Source organism: Pleurodeles waltl, chromosome 4_2, assembly GCF_031143425.1.
Source record: "Pleurodeles waltl isolate 20211129_DDA chromosome 4_2, aPleWal1.hap1.20221129, whole genome shotgun sequence".
Classification (NCBI taxonomy): domain Eukaryota; kingdom Metazoa; phylum Chordata; class Amphibia; order Caudata; family Salamandridae; genus Pleurodeles; species Pleurodeles waltl.
This window is the reverse complement of record NC_090443.1, coordinates 410,761,717-410,779,867: the sequence shown is the minus strand read 5'-3', so window position 1 is coordinate 410,779,867 and position 18,151 is coordinate 410,761,717. Positions and strand designations below refer to the sequence as shown.

Here is an 18,151-nt window from a genome sequence, read left to right as displayed (position 1 = left end):
TATCCATCAAAAAATACATTTCTCTATGCGCCCACCACAGATGGACAACACAGAAGGGTGTCTGGCTTGAACAATGACATCAACCTCTTCCGTCGGCAAATTGAAAGCATTATTTTGCAGTTAATAGCTCTTCATATGCAGCCTGTGGTGTCCAGCCTTACACTCAGACCATACCTGGGGCATCTTTGCCATTCTGTATCATCTGGGGGAAGAGGTCCTGAGGTCATCCGAGACAGCCAGCAGGATCTTGCGGGCTATGTTTCATAAAGCATGATCTACCTACCCAAAAGGCATACTGCACTGAGAGAACTGAAGACCAAGTTGGCTGAGGAGAACAATTTAATTCTGAAATTGCCAATCTGTTTCATCTATCTATCTACAAGTGGACAGAAAAGAAACACAGGCTGAACTTACAAGCTGAAGACTGAAGTACCAGGCTTTTCAGGTGTAGGGTATCTACTCTGGAAATCGGGATCCACTTAGTGTGGGTGGTGGGGAATAGGGGTCAATTACCCCTATCTACAGGTAAGCTAACTGGAGGGGCAGAACATGGATTAGCCCATATCACCAAAGTGTCACTTTAGGCATAACTGAATAGCAAGATGAGTTCAGTTAAATTTACCCCAGACTAGAGAATTCCAGTTAGTAAACTCACCTTTGTTTGTCTTCATACCACTACTGCAAAAGGGGCACGTTCTACCACTGAGACCCCAGTGGAGAGTCCAGCTCTGCCTCAGGGGACATTTCTACCCCACCACTAGCATTTTGCAGGTCCAAATATCAGCCATCATAGGTATAATGGAGGGGAGGGGGGGAGATAAATTACCAACCTAATCAGAATTAGCAACATAAAGACCAGTATGTATGCACTGAACTACATCAAAATCAGAACCAGAGTGCATCAAGACACTGGTAAAACTGGAGTTGAGGCAAAGGATGAGGTTGAAAAATAATTTACTGTGCTTCTGTAATCGTGTAGGAAGACACAGGCATGGAGGAATCAGATATCACTTCTGGGTCAGAAACTGATATCTGCCCCAGATCTGCGACGAGCACAGACAGTCTGTCTCAGCGCCTGCACAGAAGGAACCAGAATCAACCTAATGGCCAGTGTGGAGGTCTGAACAGTATTGATACGGGTCAGAGTTAGTAGAAGTCTGGGGAAGGCCTACCAGGAAAATCGAAATGTTGGTCCCTGTGGCTCTGTGGCACCCAAAGTCACATCAGCGGGAAGTGTCTGAATTATCTGCCACATGGCCTCTTTGAAAGCTGCTGTAGTTGTCAATGGCACATGGAATGCGAGGCACATCGGGAGCAGTTGCAGGACAGGATTGAAGAGAGGAGATCCTTAGCTTAATGCCCTCATGCTGGAGTTAGGAGCAGGACTGGGCGAGGGGGATTATTTGGAGTCCACTAAGCTTAACTGCGCTTATGACGCCTGTTAAACTTGATCTTACCAGAGGATTGGAAGTTTATTTTTTTCATGTCAACAGCCTCATAACCAGGACCACAAGCAGCACCATGACTTGGATTGGGACACGTACTTTGATTGTGACCTCCTCTCATGTTTGGGGGAACAAGTTACTTAGCTTGGGTAATGCCTTATCTGGTCAAGACATTCTAGTTGCAGGTTCTTAACTTTTGAATTTCCCATAGGCGTCAGTCTGGATCTGGAGATTCTTCTTGAGCAGTACCCATGCATGCTGTTAGGTGGCGTTGATCAGCTCCTCATCCGTCGTTGTCCACGAAAGATAGGACGTTGTGGGTCCCACATACACCCCCACCCTGGTGTGCTGACGTCAGTCTCTTGCCATGACTTTCCACACCAAATGTGCAAAGCCATGAAGAACACTGGTGCGTCAAAACAAAGGCACTGAAAGGGCAGTCCCTGTCCCTAGAAATCACTTTGCATTGGGGGGAGTGGGGTGGGGGGTGGATCAGTAAGGAATCTGCAACTAGAATACGTCTCTACCATATAAAGCGTTACCAAAGGTAAGTACGTTTTTCATCCGACAGAGAATTCTTTTGAATAGATACCAAAGCAATACCAACCCTGGAGGTGGGTTTGCGAAGCAAGATCAAACTAGAAAGTCCTGCAGGACTGAATAGGCAAAGTACCCGCTCCTATGGACCTTGTCCAGGCAGCAGTGTTTGGTGAACTTGTGCAAGGATGCCCACGTTGCCACCTGGCAGATATCAAGGACTGGAACTCTGTGTGCTAACGCAGTGGTAGCAGCTGCTGATCTGGTAGAATGAACACACAACCCTTCAGGTGCTTGCTTCTTGGCCAATGCGTAGCAGATCTTAATACAGTGTGCAACCCATCAGGAGATGGTCAGTTTCTGCACTGCTCTCCGTTCTTCGCAATGACATAACAGACAGAGTTGATCATCTCCCCGGAACTCTTTTGTACAATCAAGGTAGAACGCCAATGCTTTTTTTGGGTCCAGGCAGTGGAGTCTCTCCTCTTTCTTAGAAGGATGTGGGGGTGCGTAAAAAGTAGGCAAGGTGACAGACTGGCCTACCTGAAAGGGTGTAACCACTTTTGATAGAAAGAAGGCCCTACTGCGAAGCACCCCTTTTTGACGGGATAGATGGAAAGGTAGGATGGCTTACATGACAATGCCTGCAGCTCCCGCTCTGCAGGTAGATGTAATGGCCAGTAAGAACACTTTTTAGAGTAAGAAGCCTGAGAGGACAATTGTGGAGAGGCTTAAAAAGAGTGCACATCAGGAATGTCACAACCAAATTCAAATCCCATTGGAGCATACTGGAAGGGGACTGTGGAAAAGTAGGAAGCCAGCTTCTTATATAGTGGACCAAAATGAGGTACAGTGTGCAAAGAGTTCAAGCAATCCCCAGAGGTATCACACAGGCCCAAATTACATCCCAAATGCTCTATTTTGGGTGGTGTGGTCAAGCAGTTAGTCATATCAGAGAGTAGTGCTAAGCATGTAAGGAACACACTCGGGGAGTGAGACACACTCAAAGAAATCCGACACAAATTTATAAAAATACTCCATACTTTTATATACATTTAGATACTAAGATCACAGGAATCAGGTGAGCACTTTGAGTTATGTATTTTTATTGCTTTCAAAAGTAGACAGTGCATTTTCAGGAAGCTGTAATGCAATCTTATGGAGTAAAAGACATCAATCCAGGTAGAGTACAACAACTTACTGGACCAATCTCCTGAACTTAAGGGGGTTATGGAACAGGTCGAAGGCCACACCAACAGGTCACCTTGGGGAGCTCTGGTGCGTCAGGGTGCAGAGGTGTGTTATGGCTTTGGGCGTCCCATTCAAGTCTAGGGGGATCGGTCCGGTAAGTCGCTGAAGGGATGGACTGGAAGGACAGCCCAGGGCAACACACAAGGGGGCTCGACCACTGAGGTCCTCTGTCATGCGGGGACAACCACAGTCCACTCCTCCTCGGGCTGTAGGGCACGGGTGTCTTCTGGTGCCGGGTCCAGCACTGGAGTTCCTCATGGTTACAGGGGGGCCTGCAGAGAAACACCGCAGATATGGACTGGGGTCCAGTTCGACCCAGCCAACAAATAGGCTCAGGTCTTGTGAGGTGGGGAGACGTTGGGCCACCCTTGGTTCTCCTCTTCTGGGTCTGGGGTGGGCGGGTGCAGAGGTGTCCTAGGGTGTCAGGTTCTGTTTCCTGATCACTCACAGTTGCAGGTGGGTCTGTAAAAACAGTCTGTAGATGCCATTGTGAAGTCCACAGTGGGCGAGCACATGGTGGGCTTCTCTTCTGGAGAACCTGAGGACCAAATTGACCCTGTTGGCCCACTTCAACATGGGCTATGCGGCTCGGTGCAATGGTGATGTTCGGCGTCAGGGTTTTGACATTCTTTCTAGGGGGCCTGCGGATGCAGGGGTGCAGCTCCTCTACTCTAAGGAAGGTCTGCCTGGCGATTGCTGAAGCACTGGAAGCTCTACCAGTTTCTTGAAGGATGCAGTGGCAGGACAGATCAGTTGCTCATCGAGGGTCGGGTGCGGAAGGCAGGCCTGCAAGATTGGTGCCAAGTCAGTTGTGTTCCACGGTTCTTGGGTCCAGCAGTCGTCTTGTTCACTCCTTTGGAGTCCAGTGAAGATCTGGGGATGTGGTACCAGAGAGTCCCCTAAATATGCAATTTAGGGGGCATCAAGGGGAGTTCAGGGTAGTCGCCAATGGGCTACTTAACTCTGGGGTCACTATATCCACTAGAGGACCACTTCCTGTGGGGAGTGGGCATCAACCTAACCAGAGTTCCTAAATTACACCACATGCAAGATAGAGGAATTTCTAAAGGGGTGTTCACTTCAGGCTGGCCACCCTAGGGGTGTTTACAGTCTGGAAGTGTGACACCTCCTGCATAGCTAATTTCCCCACCTGACCAGGTGCAAATTATGTCTTAAGACAGGGGGATTAGCAACTTCCTCTGAGGAAGGCCAGATCTGCATACCAAAGGTGGTGAGGTTCTTTGAAGCTCCTGCCTTGAAATGCAGGCAGTCCTGTGGGGAGGGGTGGGTAACACCCCATACCAGATAGGCTTTTGTTTTTGACCTCGTGAGAGAGGAGGTTGTCCCCATGCGAGGCCAGACTCTCGCCTGTTGGTGGCAGGCTGGCCAGAACCAGTCAGTGAGCTCACCAGCAGTTGGTAGGTTTTTCAGTGGGCACCTATGAGGTGACCTCTGGATGCATGCATTAATAAATCCAGCACTAGAATCAGTGAGGGATTATTAATATGAGATGTTTGATACCAAGCATCCCTAAGTGTAGGAAGTTGGCTCTGTATATACTATCTCAAAGTGAGAGATAGGGTGCAGAGAGTCCAGGGGTTCCTCTTAGAGGTTGGTAGTAGCAATAATAGATAATACTAATGCTCTATTTGTGGTAGTGTGGTCGAGCAGTTAGGCTTATCAGAGGGTAGAGTTAAGCATTTGTTGTACACACACAGGCAACACATGGGAACACACACTCAAAGATTTAACTCCAGGCCAATGGGTTTTTATATAGTAAAATATTATTTTCTTTATTTTAGAACCACAAGATTCAGATTTCAAGTAAGTACATATATTGTAAGGTACTTGGCATAGGTAAATATAAGAACTCTGAATCAAAACAGTAATGTACACAGTTTAGCATAAAACAGCAATAAGCTATTTTAAAAGTGGACACTGCAAAATTCAACAGTTCCTGGGGGAGGTAAGTAAAGGTTAGTTTGTCAGGTAAGTAAAGCACTTACAAGTTCAGTCTTCGGGGCATGGGCAGCCCACCGTTGGAGGTTCAAGTGAGCCCCAAACACTCAGCAACACAGGGCCGGTCATGTGCAGAGATCAAAGAGGAGCCCAAATAAAATAAGCGCCTATGAAGACTAGGGGTGCTCTGGTTCCAGTCTGCTAGCAGGTAAGTACCTGCGTCCTCGTCAAGCAGACCGGGGGGGGGCCGGGTGCAGTGTGCAAACAAGGCGCCGGGTTTTGTATTGGAATCAATGGAGGGACTCTGGGGTCACTCTGGTGATGCAGGCAGGGCACAGAGGGGCTTCTCAGGCCAGCCACCGACTGGGCAAAGATGAGGGCCTCCTGCAGGTCACTCCTGCACCGGTAGTTGGTTTCTCGTGGGCCTGGGGGCTGCGGGTGCAGTGCTTCTTCCAAGCGTTGGGTTGTTACCGGGCAGGAATCTGATTTCCTGGGTTCAGGTTCGCCCCTAAATATTAGATTTAGGGGTGTGTTTAGGGCTGGAGGGCAGTAGCCAATGGCTACTGTCCCTGAGGGTGGCTACATTCTCCTTGTGCCTCCCCCCATTGGGGAGGGGGGGCACATCCCTAATCCTATTGGGCTAAATCCTCCATGCCAAGATGGAGGATTTTCTAAGGAGGGGTCACCTCAGCTTTGGACACCTTAGGGGCTGTCCTGGCTGGAGGAGGACTCCTTGTTTTTCTCATTACGTCCTCTGGACTTGCCGCCAAAAGTGGGGGCTGTGTCAGGGGGGTGGGCATCTCCACTAGCTGGAGTGCCCTGGGGCGTTGTAATACCAGACTTGAGCCTTTGAGGCTCACCGCCAGGTGTTACAGTTCCTGCAGGGGGAGGTGTGACGCACCTCCACCCAGGACAGACTTTGTTCCTGGTCACAGAGTGCACAAAGGCACTCACCCCATGTGGCCAGAAACTAGTCTGGAAGTGGCAGGCAGGCAGAGACTTCCAATACTTGCAACAGTATGGGGGTATGATTCCGACATGTTTGATACCAAACATGCCAAGGTTCGGAGTTACCATTATGTAGCTGGACATGGGTAGTGACCTATGTCCAGTACACACACAAAATGGCGTTCCTGCACTCACAAAGTCCAGGAAAATGGGCCTGTAGTTTGGAGGGCACCTCTGCTAGTGCAGGGGTGCACTCACACCCAGGTACCTGGGCTCTGCCCTCTGGGCTGAGAGGGCCTACCATTGGGGTGTGCACCTGTTTCACGCAGACTGCAATGGCAGGCCTGCAGAACCCTTTGCATGGGCTGCTTATGGGTGGCAGAGTAACTGCTGCAGCCCATAGGGATACACTGGTACCCCAATGCCCTGTGTACCATATACTAGGGACTTATATGGGGGGGGACCAGTATGCCAATTGTGGGAAGAAAAAGTACAGTTACCAAGTTAGGAGGGAGAGAGCATAAACACTGGGGTTCTGGTTAGCAGGATCCCAGGGAACACAGTCAAACACACTGACAACAGGTAGAAAATGGGGGTAACCATGCCAAGAAAGAGGGCACTTTCCAACAGCATTGTACGACACCCATCTGGCTCAGTGCTGGTGTCAGCAATGAGTGGGGCAGTGCCAGTCAGTGGCACAAGTGGCGCAGAGAGCCTTGATGTTGGAACCGGCGGCGGAGAAGGTCGAAGTGGTATGACCGGCGCGGATTCGGATCCATGACTGGGTTCCTGGGTGCCCTTAGGAGCCAAAGGTGCAGACCTCGAAGGAGCCCCTTCCCACTCCACAGGGTCCCAAGGTGCTCCAGCGGTGTAGGACTGCCTAAACTATAGGAGGTGCGGAGCTGACCCAGACGCAGGCAGCGCAGATGGAGGCCTAGAACAACACTCCTCCTCCCTCGTCTTGGCATCCGACCGACGGGGTGAAGTCAAAGAACGTTGCGCTTTCTTCGACTTCTTCTTGTGACTCGACTGAGCCTATCGACCCGAAGACTTAGAGTGGGACGGCGACGAGGGGGGACTCTGGGACCTTCCTTTCGATCAGGTTCATGACTTACACTGAAGTCAAGTGTCAGGTAGCCATCAGCTTCAGGGACCGCACCCTCAATGTCTTCAGAAGCATAGCCCGACACTTTGAACACAACTTTGGGGTAGCTCGCTTTGGATCAGAGCTAGCTGGCGCAGAAAGAAAAAAAACTGAAGTCAGCATGTTGGGGTCTGCGCCTATATATGCCCGTGACATCATATCTGTTGCGGCCCATGACTGATGTGGAGCTGGTCGATGCCACCTAACCATGTGCAAGGGTACTGCTAGAGAATAATCTCCGGATCCAGACGGACGCCTGGGGGAAATTCAAAAGGTAAAGAATCTGCAAGTAGAATTCTCTATCAGTTACTTAGAGCTTCGCCTCTCAGACCATGTTCAGATGCCATAACGCATACTTGTGACAAGACTGACATGTGACCAGAGCCCAGGAGCCACAGACGTGAGGATCCATGATCGTGATCCGATTCCTGGAGAGTCGGACCCTACCAAACACAAATACATTTATGCTGTGCAAATTCTCTAGCACACTGCTGTAAACGTTTGAAGCTCCCAGAAGACAAATTAAGTTGATAGCAGAATTCTAGCTCTATGTTGAAGTACAAGGAAAGAAAGGAACTGACATCATCATGCAGGGATGGCACCTAAATGCCAGGGCAGAACAAAGTCACCATGGAGCCACGCAGCACAGAGGAACATTGTTGGAAAATTTCCCAGCATCCAGTTTGGCACCTGGGAGTATTCTAAATGGGAGGAATCTATGTTTAGGAGTATACATTATAAATGTTACACTGTAGCAAACACTGAATTCTGTACCCAGGGCACATATAAATACGGGAGCTATTATGGCCCTCTTGGGAAACACACCAATAGCAAAAGGCTACTACATGGACTACACCACACCCCTTTATTAAGCATTACTGTGTGGCTATTGGAGCCCAGCAGGAGCGTTTAGTTGTCCAACCTGCAATAAAGACTTAATTTCAACCATTTGCCTCATCTCCTCGCTATGAATTGCAGTGCCCCCATTGCCTTTGCAGTGTCATTCTTTTTGATTTGTTGCAGCACTTTGTCGACCTCCTATCCGAAAAGGGCATGACCCATGAAATGCATATTGATGACCAATGCCGGCACCTCTGATTTTAAGCATGAGACCTTCAGCCAGGCGTGCCTTTTGAGTATGGTGCCCATGCATGTTTGTTTGCTGGCTGTGTCTGCTGCATCCAGCGCAGAGTTAAGGCAAGAGTTGGTGATATTTGTAGGAAAATACCCTCTTTTTGGCATGGCTACCCCCACTTTTTGCCTGCTGTCACTGTGTTTTGACTATGTTCACTGGGATCTTGGTCCTTGGGTAGAGTTTGTAGAGGTTGCTGGTCCTGCAGGACTGGTTGTCTTCTTGTAGCAGGATTCTCAAAGTGGCAGACAGGCCGGTAGGGGTTGGGCCAAGTCAGTTGTCTGGAGTCTTCTCTGCTGGTACGGTTCTTCAGTCCTTCTTGTTAGGTTGCCAGGAATCTGGAGAGCAAGGTTCAGGGGTGCCCCTAAATACTAGATTTGGGGGCGTTACAGAGGTCAGAGGCCAGTACAGAATGGCTACTGTCCCTGAAGGTGGCTGCACTCTTCCTGTGCCCACTCCTTTTGGGGAGGGGGCACATTCCTAACCCTATTGGCTAACACATTCCAAAGCAAGGTGGAGGATTCTGCCAGGAGGAGTTTACCTCAGCTCTGGGCACCCTAGGGGTAGTCCCAGCCAGACCGGTCGCCAAATGTAGGGCCTGGTCCGGGAAGCGGGCATCTCCACTAGCTGGAGTGCCCTGGGGCAGTGTAACAGGAGGCAGGAGCCTTTTAGGCTCACCGTCAAGTGTTGAAGTTCCTGCAGGGGGAGGTGTGAAGACCCTCCAACCAGAGCAGGCTTTGTTCCTGACCCCAGAGAGCACAAAGACTCTCACCCATGGGGTCAGGAACTTGTCTGGTAGCGGCAGGCTGGCACAGACCAGTCAGCCCTACACTAGAGGGTTGGGTGAAATACAGGGGGCAGCTCCAAGATGCCCTCTGTGCGCATTTTTCAATAAATCGAACACTGACATCAGTGTGGGTTGACTGAGCCGAGAAGTTTGATACCAAACTTCTCAGTCTTCAGTGAAGCCATCACGGAGCTGTGGAGTTTGTAATGAAAAACACCCAATCCAGGTACTCTATATGGCCACAGTGCACTTACAATGTCTAAGAATGGACTTAGACACTGTAGGTGCATATTGTTCATGCAGCTATGCCCTCACCTGTGGTATAGTGCAACCTGACTCAGGGTGGTAAGGCCTGCTAGAGGGGTGACTTACCTATGTCACAGGCAGTGGTTTGTGGGCATGGCACCCAGGGAGGGATGCCATGTCGACTTTTACCTTTTCTCCCCACTGAAACACACTCTCTGCAATGGTAGTGTGCATGTGTTTGGTGAGGAGTTCCTTAGGGTGGCATAGTATCTGCTGAGCCCTTAGAGTCCCTCTCTGGCAACAGGGCCTTTGGCACCACTGGTACCTTTTAAAAGGGACTTATCTGTGTGCCAGAGGTGTGCCAACTGTGAAACAATGGCACAGTTTTAGAGAAACCAGCATGCACACAGTCAAGTTAACATTAAGTATCAAGCAAAAAGTAGTTTCCTACACATGATACAACTTTGAACCGGAGAGCATGACAATACGTCTAAACCAGAAAGCGGAGCAAAAACAATCTAACAATGGAGCCAATGCCCATGCACAATACCACTAAACAGTGGAGTCACTAGATCCTGTGACTAAACAAGACTTTATTCAAAGACAAACAAGTTGTACACATCACAGCCCAATACTAGATGGTGGAAGAATGCAGAGCATGTGAAACTATAACTGCCCATGCCACAAACATTCATTTTCAGCTCTGGAGGATTTTCTGCCACTAGTCATACAAGGGAAAATATGAGCTATAGAAGCCTCAGGGGGAAGGGCAGTTCAGAGCCTCATCTGCATTTCCAAGGTGGGTAGACTTGAACTAGATACTATATGTAAAGAAATGCGTTACGTGAATGCTGATTTGACATTTCTCTAAAAGATTCCCAATCTAACAATGAGGAATACTTAAATCATGTGATTACGTGAAAGACAAAATACCAGTGAATACACTGCAACATGCGACACAAAGATCTAAAGAGGAAAAAACATGCAAAACAGACTACATTTAGTCTAACAGAATCTAAAAACACAGCAAATTAAAGAAAATTTAAACTGTTCTCACCACAACATTTATGGGTCCCTAAATTTAACACAAGGCTCTGAATAGGAAAATGTTTTACTGTGTTTTAAAATGCAATGCTTTGATTCCTTGCCATCTATAGATGGGATGTGCATGGGGTTGTATCCCCAAGAGGGGGCAAAAGATAAAGATGGCTCACAGTAAGCGTCTGAAGCCATGAACAGTTCAATAAAAAGGAAACTTTAGCCACAACTTGCTATGAAAAGATTAAATGCAATACACAACTGTAACTGCTATGCATATGATCGGTACTGCAGCCTTTAGTTAAATTATGATCCTTAGTAGGCTTCCTCCAACAGAGATAACGGACATGGGCAGTGGAGCAACTGCCCAGGAAAGTGTTTCTGCACCACAGTAACATTCTAAAATCCCTTTTTTATGCAAATTGTATAACTGTTCAGTATAAATGAAATCATATGCATCCCATGAGAAACTCATGGTGAACCATTCTGGTCAGTCATTAATTTGGCCACGTGCAGACAACATAGCAAAATGGTTGCAATGCAATGCCTCAAAGCAAAATCTGATTAGGAGCTTTCACAATCGCATTCATTGTCGGAAGGAAACCAAACCACAATTAGTGGTAAAAAAGCTAGAGGATTGAAAGGTTAGTGAGAAGGACTCTCAGAAATCATAGAGTTGATAAAGCAGATACCTGAATGTTAATGCACGATCCTCGTTGGGGGCTTTGATTTGTGGCTCCAGTTGACCGTTCTCAGCCTGCTTGCCCATTTTATTTTTCATTTCATGAGGCTGGTTTTCCTGCAATAAAACAGGAAATTAGTATTGTTTGACCCTTCTATTACTTTACAAACATCATTTTAAAGTGACAGCCTAGACATTCCCAAAAACTCAAAGAATTGGCACAATGCTGACTGAAATATCCTCAAATGCATATGAACTCAAAAGGTATTATTTCTTAATCAGCCCTCTTCATGGTTCTGCCAATCCCAAAATGGTAGGAGCTTGATATTCCAGGACTGACACATTCACAGCTAAGCAAATGCATCTCAAACCATCAAATGTGAGCATTACAATAATAATTACAATCTCAGCTCTGCCAATGAACCATAATTCTGACATTCCCTGCCCTACATTCAGCGTCGAGCTACCCTACATTCAGGGAAACAGTCACCTGGTAAGCTTGGGAGAACACGGATGCCTTTGTATTCTTTGAAAAGCATAAATAACTTTACTTCAAATAAGGACATGGTAACAGCTAGCTGCCATACTGAAGGCACGCTTGGGCCTCCTGACTAGTGCCCTTTCCCTGGGCAACTAAGTCTACCTTGGTAATTCCTTCTATGCACTTTCATAGCCTCTCAAGATAAATCATACTCTGACCCTTCTTAGTATGACTCACCCGTCCCTGGGTATCATGGTCTATTGGATTCACACTGGATATAGGTTAGCCTTGGCATTCAACCACACTCTAATCCAAAAGGACATGGACTTTAGGCTTGCTGGTCAACCTTGCTATCCTAGCTTTTGCCTTCTGCTATTCAATTCTTGACCTTGCACCATGGCCCATGTGACATGTTTCGTAAGCTAAACATTTCTCAAGTTGCCCTTATGCAATAAAAATGGCTATTTGCATCCTCAAACTTTATAATCAGATGTAGTGATTCTCTCCCTGTACTTGCTCTATTTAATAAGCAAGATGCACGCTCTGCAAGTCTCCATACTTTGGTCCCCGTCTCAGTTCTCATTGCACAGCCTGTTCCTTTCAGCGTTTATCTTTGTTTGGCGATAGTTGTGTTTGTTCCTGTACAGTTTAAATGTGCTGTAAGATCATTACTCTGTTGTTAGCTTTGTATTTCAATGTTAAGCTCCAAGGTAGCACTTGAAACTCAACAGCTGTCAAAGTCTAACTGCTTAGGCTCTTCTCTACTTGCTGTGTTGCAAGTCCAATGTCTCTAAGCACTGTCAATTCTTACTTATGCCATTTGTGTGCTAGATATTGATGTTAACCTTGTACAATCCCTCTCCCAAAGAATCAAAGGTGATGCCATACTGTAAACGTCATGATAGGATACTTGTAACTTTGAGGAAGAGAGTCGGGATCAAACGTTTGCCTAGCTACCTAGTATAAAGTGCAGTTTCTGAGAACGACCGCTTAAAACTAGAGTGTACTTTTAGAAAAACAGACGGACAATGGGAATCTGCCTTTGTACTTTGCTGCACAGCAAACACTTTAACAGACTGTCAGTATAACAACTCTGATGGTAAAATAGGATTCGAAAGATTCTCAAGTACTTGTGAGCTCAGGTGGCCCACATGCTCACAGCAGTTTCAGTCTAGACTTTTTGCTCGTCAAGACCTGGCTGTGAATCCCCAGACTATACTTCAAAGACACACTTTCATGACGAGACTTGTGACATCGATACCGGTCAAACTTGTAAAACATCAACCCAACATTTATCAATCCAACCTAACTCATATCAGAACAAACTGACGTATTGTATGTTTGTTTGAAACAAATCATGTTTGTCTTCGGTGTATATTTCTTGGCATGAGTGAAAACTTCCATAAAGATTAAACTATCACATTTCACATTGCTGCCATGAAGTTCAAAAATTGCGGAAAAGAGGGAAATGGAGTGGGGGAAGGTTTTGTAGGGGTTTGAAGAATCTGAATGAGTGTGTGTATGAGAGAAAGTTTAGCTAACCAATATCTTTTACAGGTTAAAATGTTGCCACTAATCAGGTTACTTAGCATAAGGCTTGTGACTAGCATCATGTGTTTGCTGAAATAGTTAAGTAAAACAAGGTTGGATTTGGACCAAGGTGTATTAAGGATGATTCAAAAGGGTGATTACCTTGTGACTCAACCACACAGAACCCAGCTTGCAAATTCAAATGGATGTATTGACTTGAAAAAAAGATGTTGGTTACTATCCCACTCGATGGGGAAGCATACTGTGCATTAAGCAGTTAACACAAAACTGTGAAGATAAATGGTACTGTAGGAAAGCACCCTTTTTGGCACGGTTAGCCCCCACTTTTTGCCCCCTATCTGATATGATTTCAACATAAGTGAATTGAAAAGCCATTTTAAGTACATGTACGGGACACTGGTCACACTATGGGTTTCTGAGCTACATGATGGCTTCTCTGAACCCAGGGATGTCTGATATCAAACATCTCAGAATAATAAACCCTCACTGATCCCAGTGATAGATTAATTAATAAATGCACAGAGGGCACCTTAGAGGTGCCCCCTGAAAACCAACCAACTACTGTGTTGATTTGACTAGTCCTGACCCGTTTATCCACCACTGATGCATTTCTGGACCCCCAAGGTGAGAGCCAGCACTCTCGGTGTCTAGAGACAAAAGCCTGCATTCGGTGGGGGTGTTGACATCTCCTCCAGGCAGGATGGACATTCCAGGTCAGGAAGCTTCCAAGGCCTAGCCACCTTTGTAATGCGATCCAGGTCTCTCCAAATGGCGGAGATGATCGACCCCCCCCTGTCCTCACCCCACTTTTGGCAGCATGACAGGCGGGAAAATTTGGCAGATTAGGAGGTGTGCCCACTTCATGCCAGTCCCACCTCTATGGTGGACGAGCTGAAATGGACATCACTTTTTAAATTCCTCCATCTTGGCTTGGAAGGAATTAGGCCACTAGGGTCAGGGATATGCCCATCTCCCAAATGAAGTGGTCATAGAAAGTGTGTAAAGATGGTCAGCCTATTGGCTACCACCTGACACTCCCTGTAATGCCTGTAAATTGAGTTATTAGCTGGCCCCCCTGAACCCTAGAACTCAGATCCTGGCAACCGAAGAAGAAAAGGACACAGGAGAGTCGCACCTGCAGAAGAGGAAAAGAAGCACCTGGTATCAACTCCACTGCCCTGTCTGCTACCCTTCACCAACTCTTCCCAAAGTCGAGTCTTCCTGCAGCTGAGTCTTCAGAAGGCCAGGAGGAGTTTCTGCTTTCAATAAAGACTCAAGACTCCTGTGAGCAGTGGACCTGCTCTCCAATAATATCCCAGGAAATGGCTCTGCACCTGCCGTCACCAACCCGAGCTGTAGTGGACCACTAGTGCCAACAAGATTCCCTAGCTCCTCAGAGTCCATAGTGGTTTCACCCCTCTTGGACTCCCTGAAGTCGCCTGCAGCCTCTGCACGTAGGCCGCCTCTCCTGCGACCTTTTGGCAAGAGAAAACCCAACACCTCCAGCAACCACTGCAACTGTCGCCTACGACCCGATCTGAGGTGGTTCACTGGTGTCAGATATGTCCTCCAGCAACCCTGAGCTTGAGTCCACAGTGGTTTCACCTCTCCTGGACTCCATGACGACACCTGCAGTCTCAACACACAGGATCCCCTAACAGCGAGTGATCCAGGACACTGAAACCCAACACCAAAGGACACCCCTGCATCTGTCTCCCCTGGGCCTTTGAGAAGAGGACCAAAAGTGCACCTACATCCCTGAGCACCCCATGTTTGTGACCTACTTGTTTGTTGTTTCTGACTAGCTCACTTTCCAGAGTCTGCATCCTGTTTGCACGACAACCAATCCCCATTGAAAACCACTGGGCACCCGATGCCTTACTGCACCCAGCCACCCCAGTGCTGCCGAGTGACCTGATGGTGTGGTTCTGATCTGTGCCCACTACGTACCTTAACTCTCCAAGATTGGCCTCGCAAGTAGTTAATAACTGCGTGTTTGCTAAAAATAGTTTTCCTTCCATAGGTTAAAACTGCCAAACTAAAAAATTGCACTGTTTACTTCTGTAATTGAAAAGTATTTTCACTGAAAACCGTACTTACTTCATGACAAAGTTCTTTGTTTCTAAAATCAAATAAAAAGTAGTATAGTTTTTTACAAATTGGTCTTGGATATATTCTTCGAGGGTGTGTCTCATGTATTGCCTCTGTGAGTACAACAAATACTTAGCACTGCCCTCTGAGGAGCCAAACTGCTCGCTCACACAACTACAAAATAGAGCATTAGTCCTATCTACTTTGGTCTCTGCAAGCCAACTGGGATCCACTGGAGAGACTGCACTGAGTACTACTTTTTAGTGCACTATGTAGAGCCTTCTTCCTACAGTTATTTACCATGTAACTATCGGTTTGTAGCTCGTAGTGCGTTATATTCAGATGTGCTGAATGCTCCTGCCATCTACGGTTGAGCGTAGATATTTACAAGTTGTTTCTCTTAAAAAAAAAAAAAGTATTTGATCTCACAAGATCTTGCGCTCCTCTCTAAAGCCCAAAATGCACTAGGAGAAAGGCTCTGTTAACCCCTATCATCGAACCCCCCACCCCTAAAAAACAGAGGTCAATAGTAAATGGAGCAAGCAAGGCGGAAGAGTAAATGCACACAGGTGCATTGCGAATACATACCTACGGTAAAATGGCAACATCTAAAGTATTAGCTCTCATCCAGGGAGGCAGGAGAGTATGTAAATCTACAGCACATCAAGCCACAAATCAACAGTTACAGGGCAGGAAAAGGTTATGTCCCTAGAGCACTGGGACTGACATTTTCACTCAACTAGAACATCACTTTAATATTTGTTTTTCTTTTCACTGAATTTCTAAGGTTTTTTGTTTAATGTAAAGTAAGATATTACCATACCCACCCATAAAATCAAAAGTTTGATTTACTCCCAATCATCTGGCTGTGAACTGTCAACAGAAAACGTTACAATTGCATTGAAAGAATTAACTCATTTAACAGTGTACTATATATAGCCTTTTCACACAACTCCTTGACCTGGCAAACAACCAATGAGTTGGAGAGGCTCAGAGATCCAGTCCACTCCCAACTGAATGTTTAAGCAGATCGAAGGGCAAAGACTCAGGCTCAAGAGATCAGAATACTACAATTAGTTTGTCCATCCCAAGGCTCTTCATTTGACTTGGGCCTGGCTTGTCGTGACTTTCTTCAAGAAGAAGGGCAAGAAAGGTAAAAGGGAAGGGGGGGTGGGAGGGTGTACAGGAGGTCTGTAGTCCATCACAGGTAGAATGAATCTCCTAATAACCCTTTTTGTCTGAAACTCCGGTCTAGACACTGCATATTCTCTGTGGTGGCAAACAAAATCAAGTCAGGGGACGCACCATTCTTGATCGAGCCTGGACACCTGCTCTGTTCATCTCCTCTGGCATTTAGAGACCCCACCAGGTGATTGTTCACCAGAAAGATCCCATGTTGATTGTAGGAAGGTGGCTCTTTATATAGTATACCAAAATGAGGGATACTGTGCAGAGAGTCAAAGGGGTCCCTTTCTAGTGGACAGGGGCCTACTCTAGCAATCCCAAGGTGCTTTCTTAGGGAGTGTGTGGTCGAGCAGCCTTTGGCATATCAGAGAGGAGTGTTAGACATCTGTAAATACACACACACAGTCAATAAGTGAGAGACACCACTCAAAAAGGAGATCCACACCACTTTAAAAGAAACAGAAAAACAAAAACAAAAAACACATCTTTATATAGGTTCAGGCACCAAGATCAGGGCAGTACGTTTCAAGGTATGAATTAAAAAAATCAAGACAGTGCAATTTCTGAAGTGGCAATGTTATCCTATGGAAGAAAGGAATATACTGCATAAAGGTATTTTACAGCAACTTGCAGGACCATTCTTCTGCAGTTAAGGTAAGTATAGGGCAAGGTCCAAAGCAGCACCAGCAGGTCACTGAGACATATGGGGGCAGCAGTACTTTTCCGCTTTGGGTGCACAAATGTTATCCTATGGGAAAAGGAACATATTATGTATGTGGGTACTAAGCAACGACTTACAAGACTGTTCTTCTGGAGTTAAGGTAAGTATAAGGCAAGGATCAAGGTAGCACAAAATAGTCACTTTGGGGGGCACTAGATGGTCTGGGTGCAGAGGTACTTTTCAACATTGGGTGCCCCAATGTTATCCTATGGGAAAAGGAACATATATTGCATTTGGAAAATTAGCAACAACTTACAGGACTGTTATTCTGGAATTAAGTATAGTATAGGGCAAGGTCCAAGGCAGCACGAACAGGTCACTTCAAGTGGCACCGGGGTGTCTGGGTGCAGAGGTGCTTTTCGGGTCCAAGTGCCCTAATGGTATCCTATGGGGTACAGTCCGGTTAGAAAGGTGCTGCAAGCTGGGATTGGGGGACCAGTCTGGCTGAACCAGGAGCTCAGGTCTTGCATTACTTGGGGACATAGGGACACCTTTGTCCTCCCCTCGGGCCAGGGCCGCCAGGTGCAGAGATGTCCTGAGGCGACTGCTTTTTGTCACAAGCGGTAGGGGGGGGGGGTCTGCATAAAGAGGCTGCAGGCGGCATTGAGAAGTCCACAGTAGGCTAATCCATATCTCAGAGGTTGAAGGACCACGCTGGCACTGTTGGCCCACTTCAACTCAGGCTAGGGGACAAGGGTATAGTGGTGTTTACAGGTGTTGGGTTCTGGTAGTCTAGAGTCCTTGCAGTTCTTCTTGGGTGCCTGCGGAATGCAGGGGAGCAGTTCTGCTGCTCTACAGGACTTCCTGGGTCTTGGCTCAAGGCTGGTAGTCCTCCAGGCCTTTTGAAGGCACAGTTAGCTGCAGGACAAGTCATCTTTGGCGCAACTGTTGAGGACAGCAGGCAGGCCGGAGGGGCAGGGACCAAGTCAGCAGCTAGTCTTCTGTTCTTGCTT

General features: G+C 47.0%; 1 protein-coding gene across 6 annotated transcripts in view; it reads right to left on the bottom strand.

Annotated features, from left to right (window-relative positions):
- The window catches only part of RC3H1 (ring finger and CCCH-type domains 1), a 655,450-nt gene that overhangs the window by 23,866 nt on the left and 613,433 nt on the right, over positions 1 to 18,151 (bottom strand). For all 6 annotated transcript variants that reach the window (XM_069231606.1, XM_069231604.1, XM_069231602.1 and 3 more), the window contains one exon: positions 11,180 to 11,286. In XM_069231606.1, the coding sequence (XP_069087707.1) occupies positions 11,180 to 11,286 (107 nt within the window). The remainder of the gene's footprint in view (positions 1 to 11,179; positions 11,287 to 18,151) is intronic.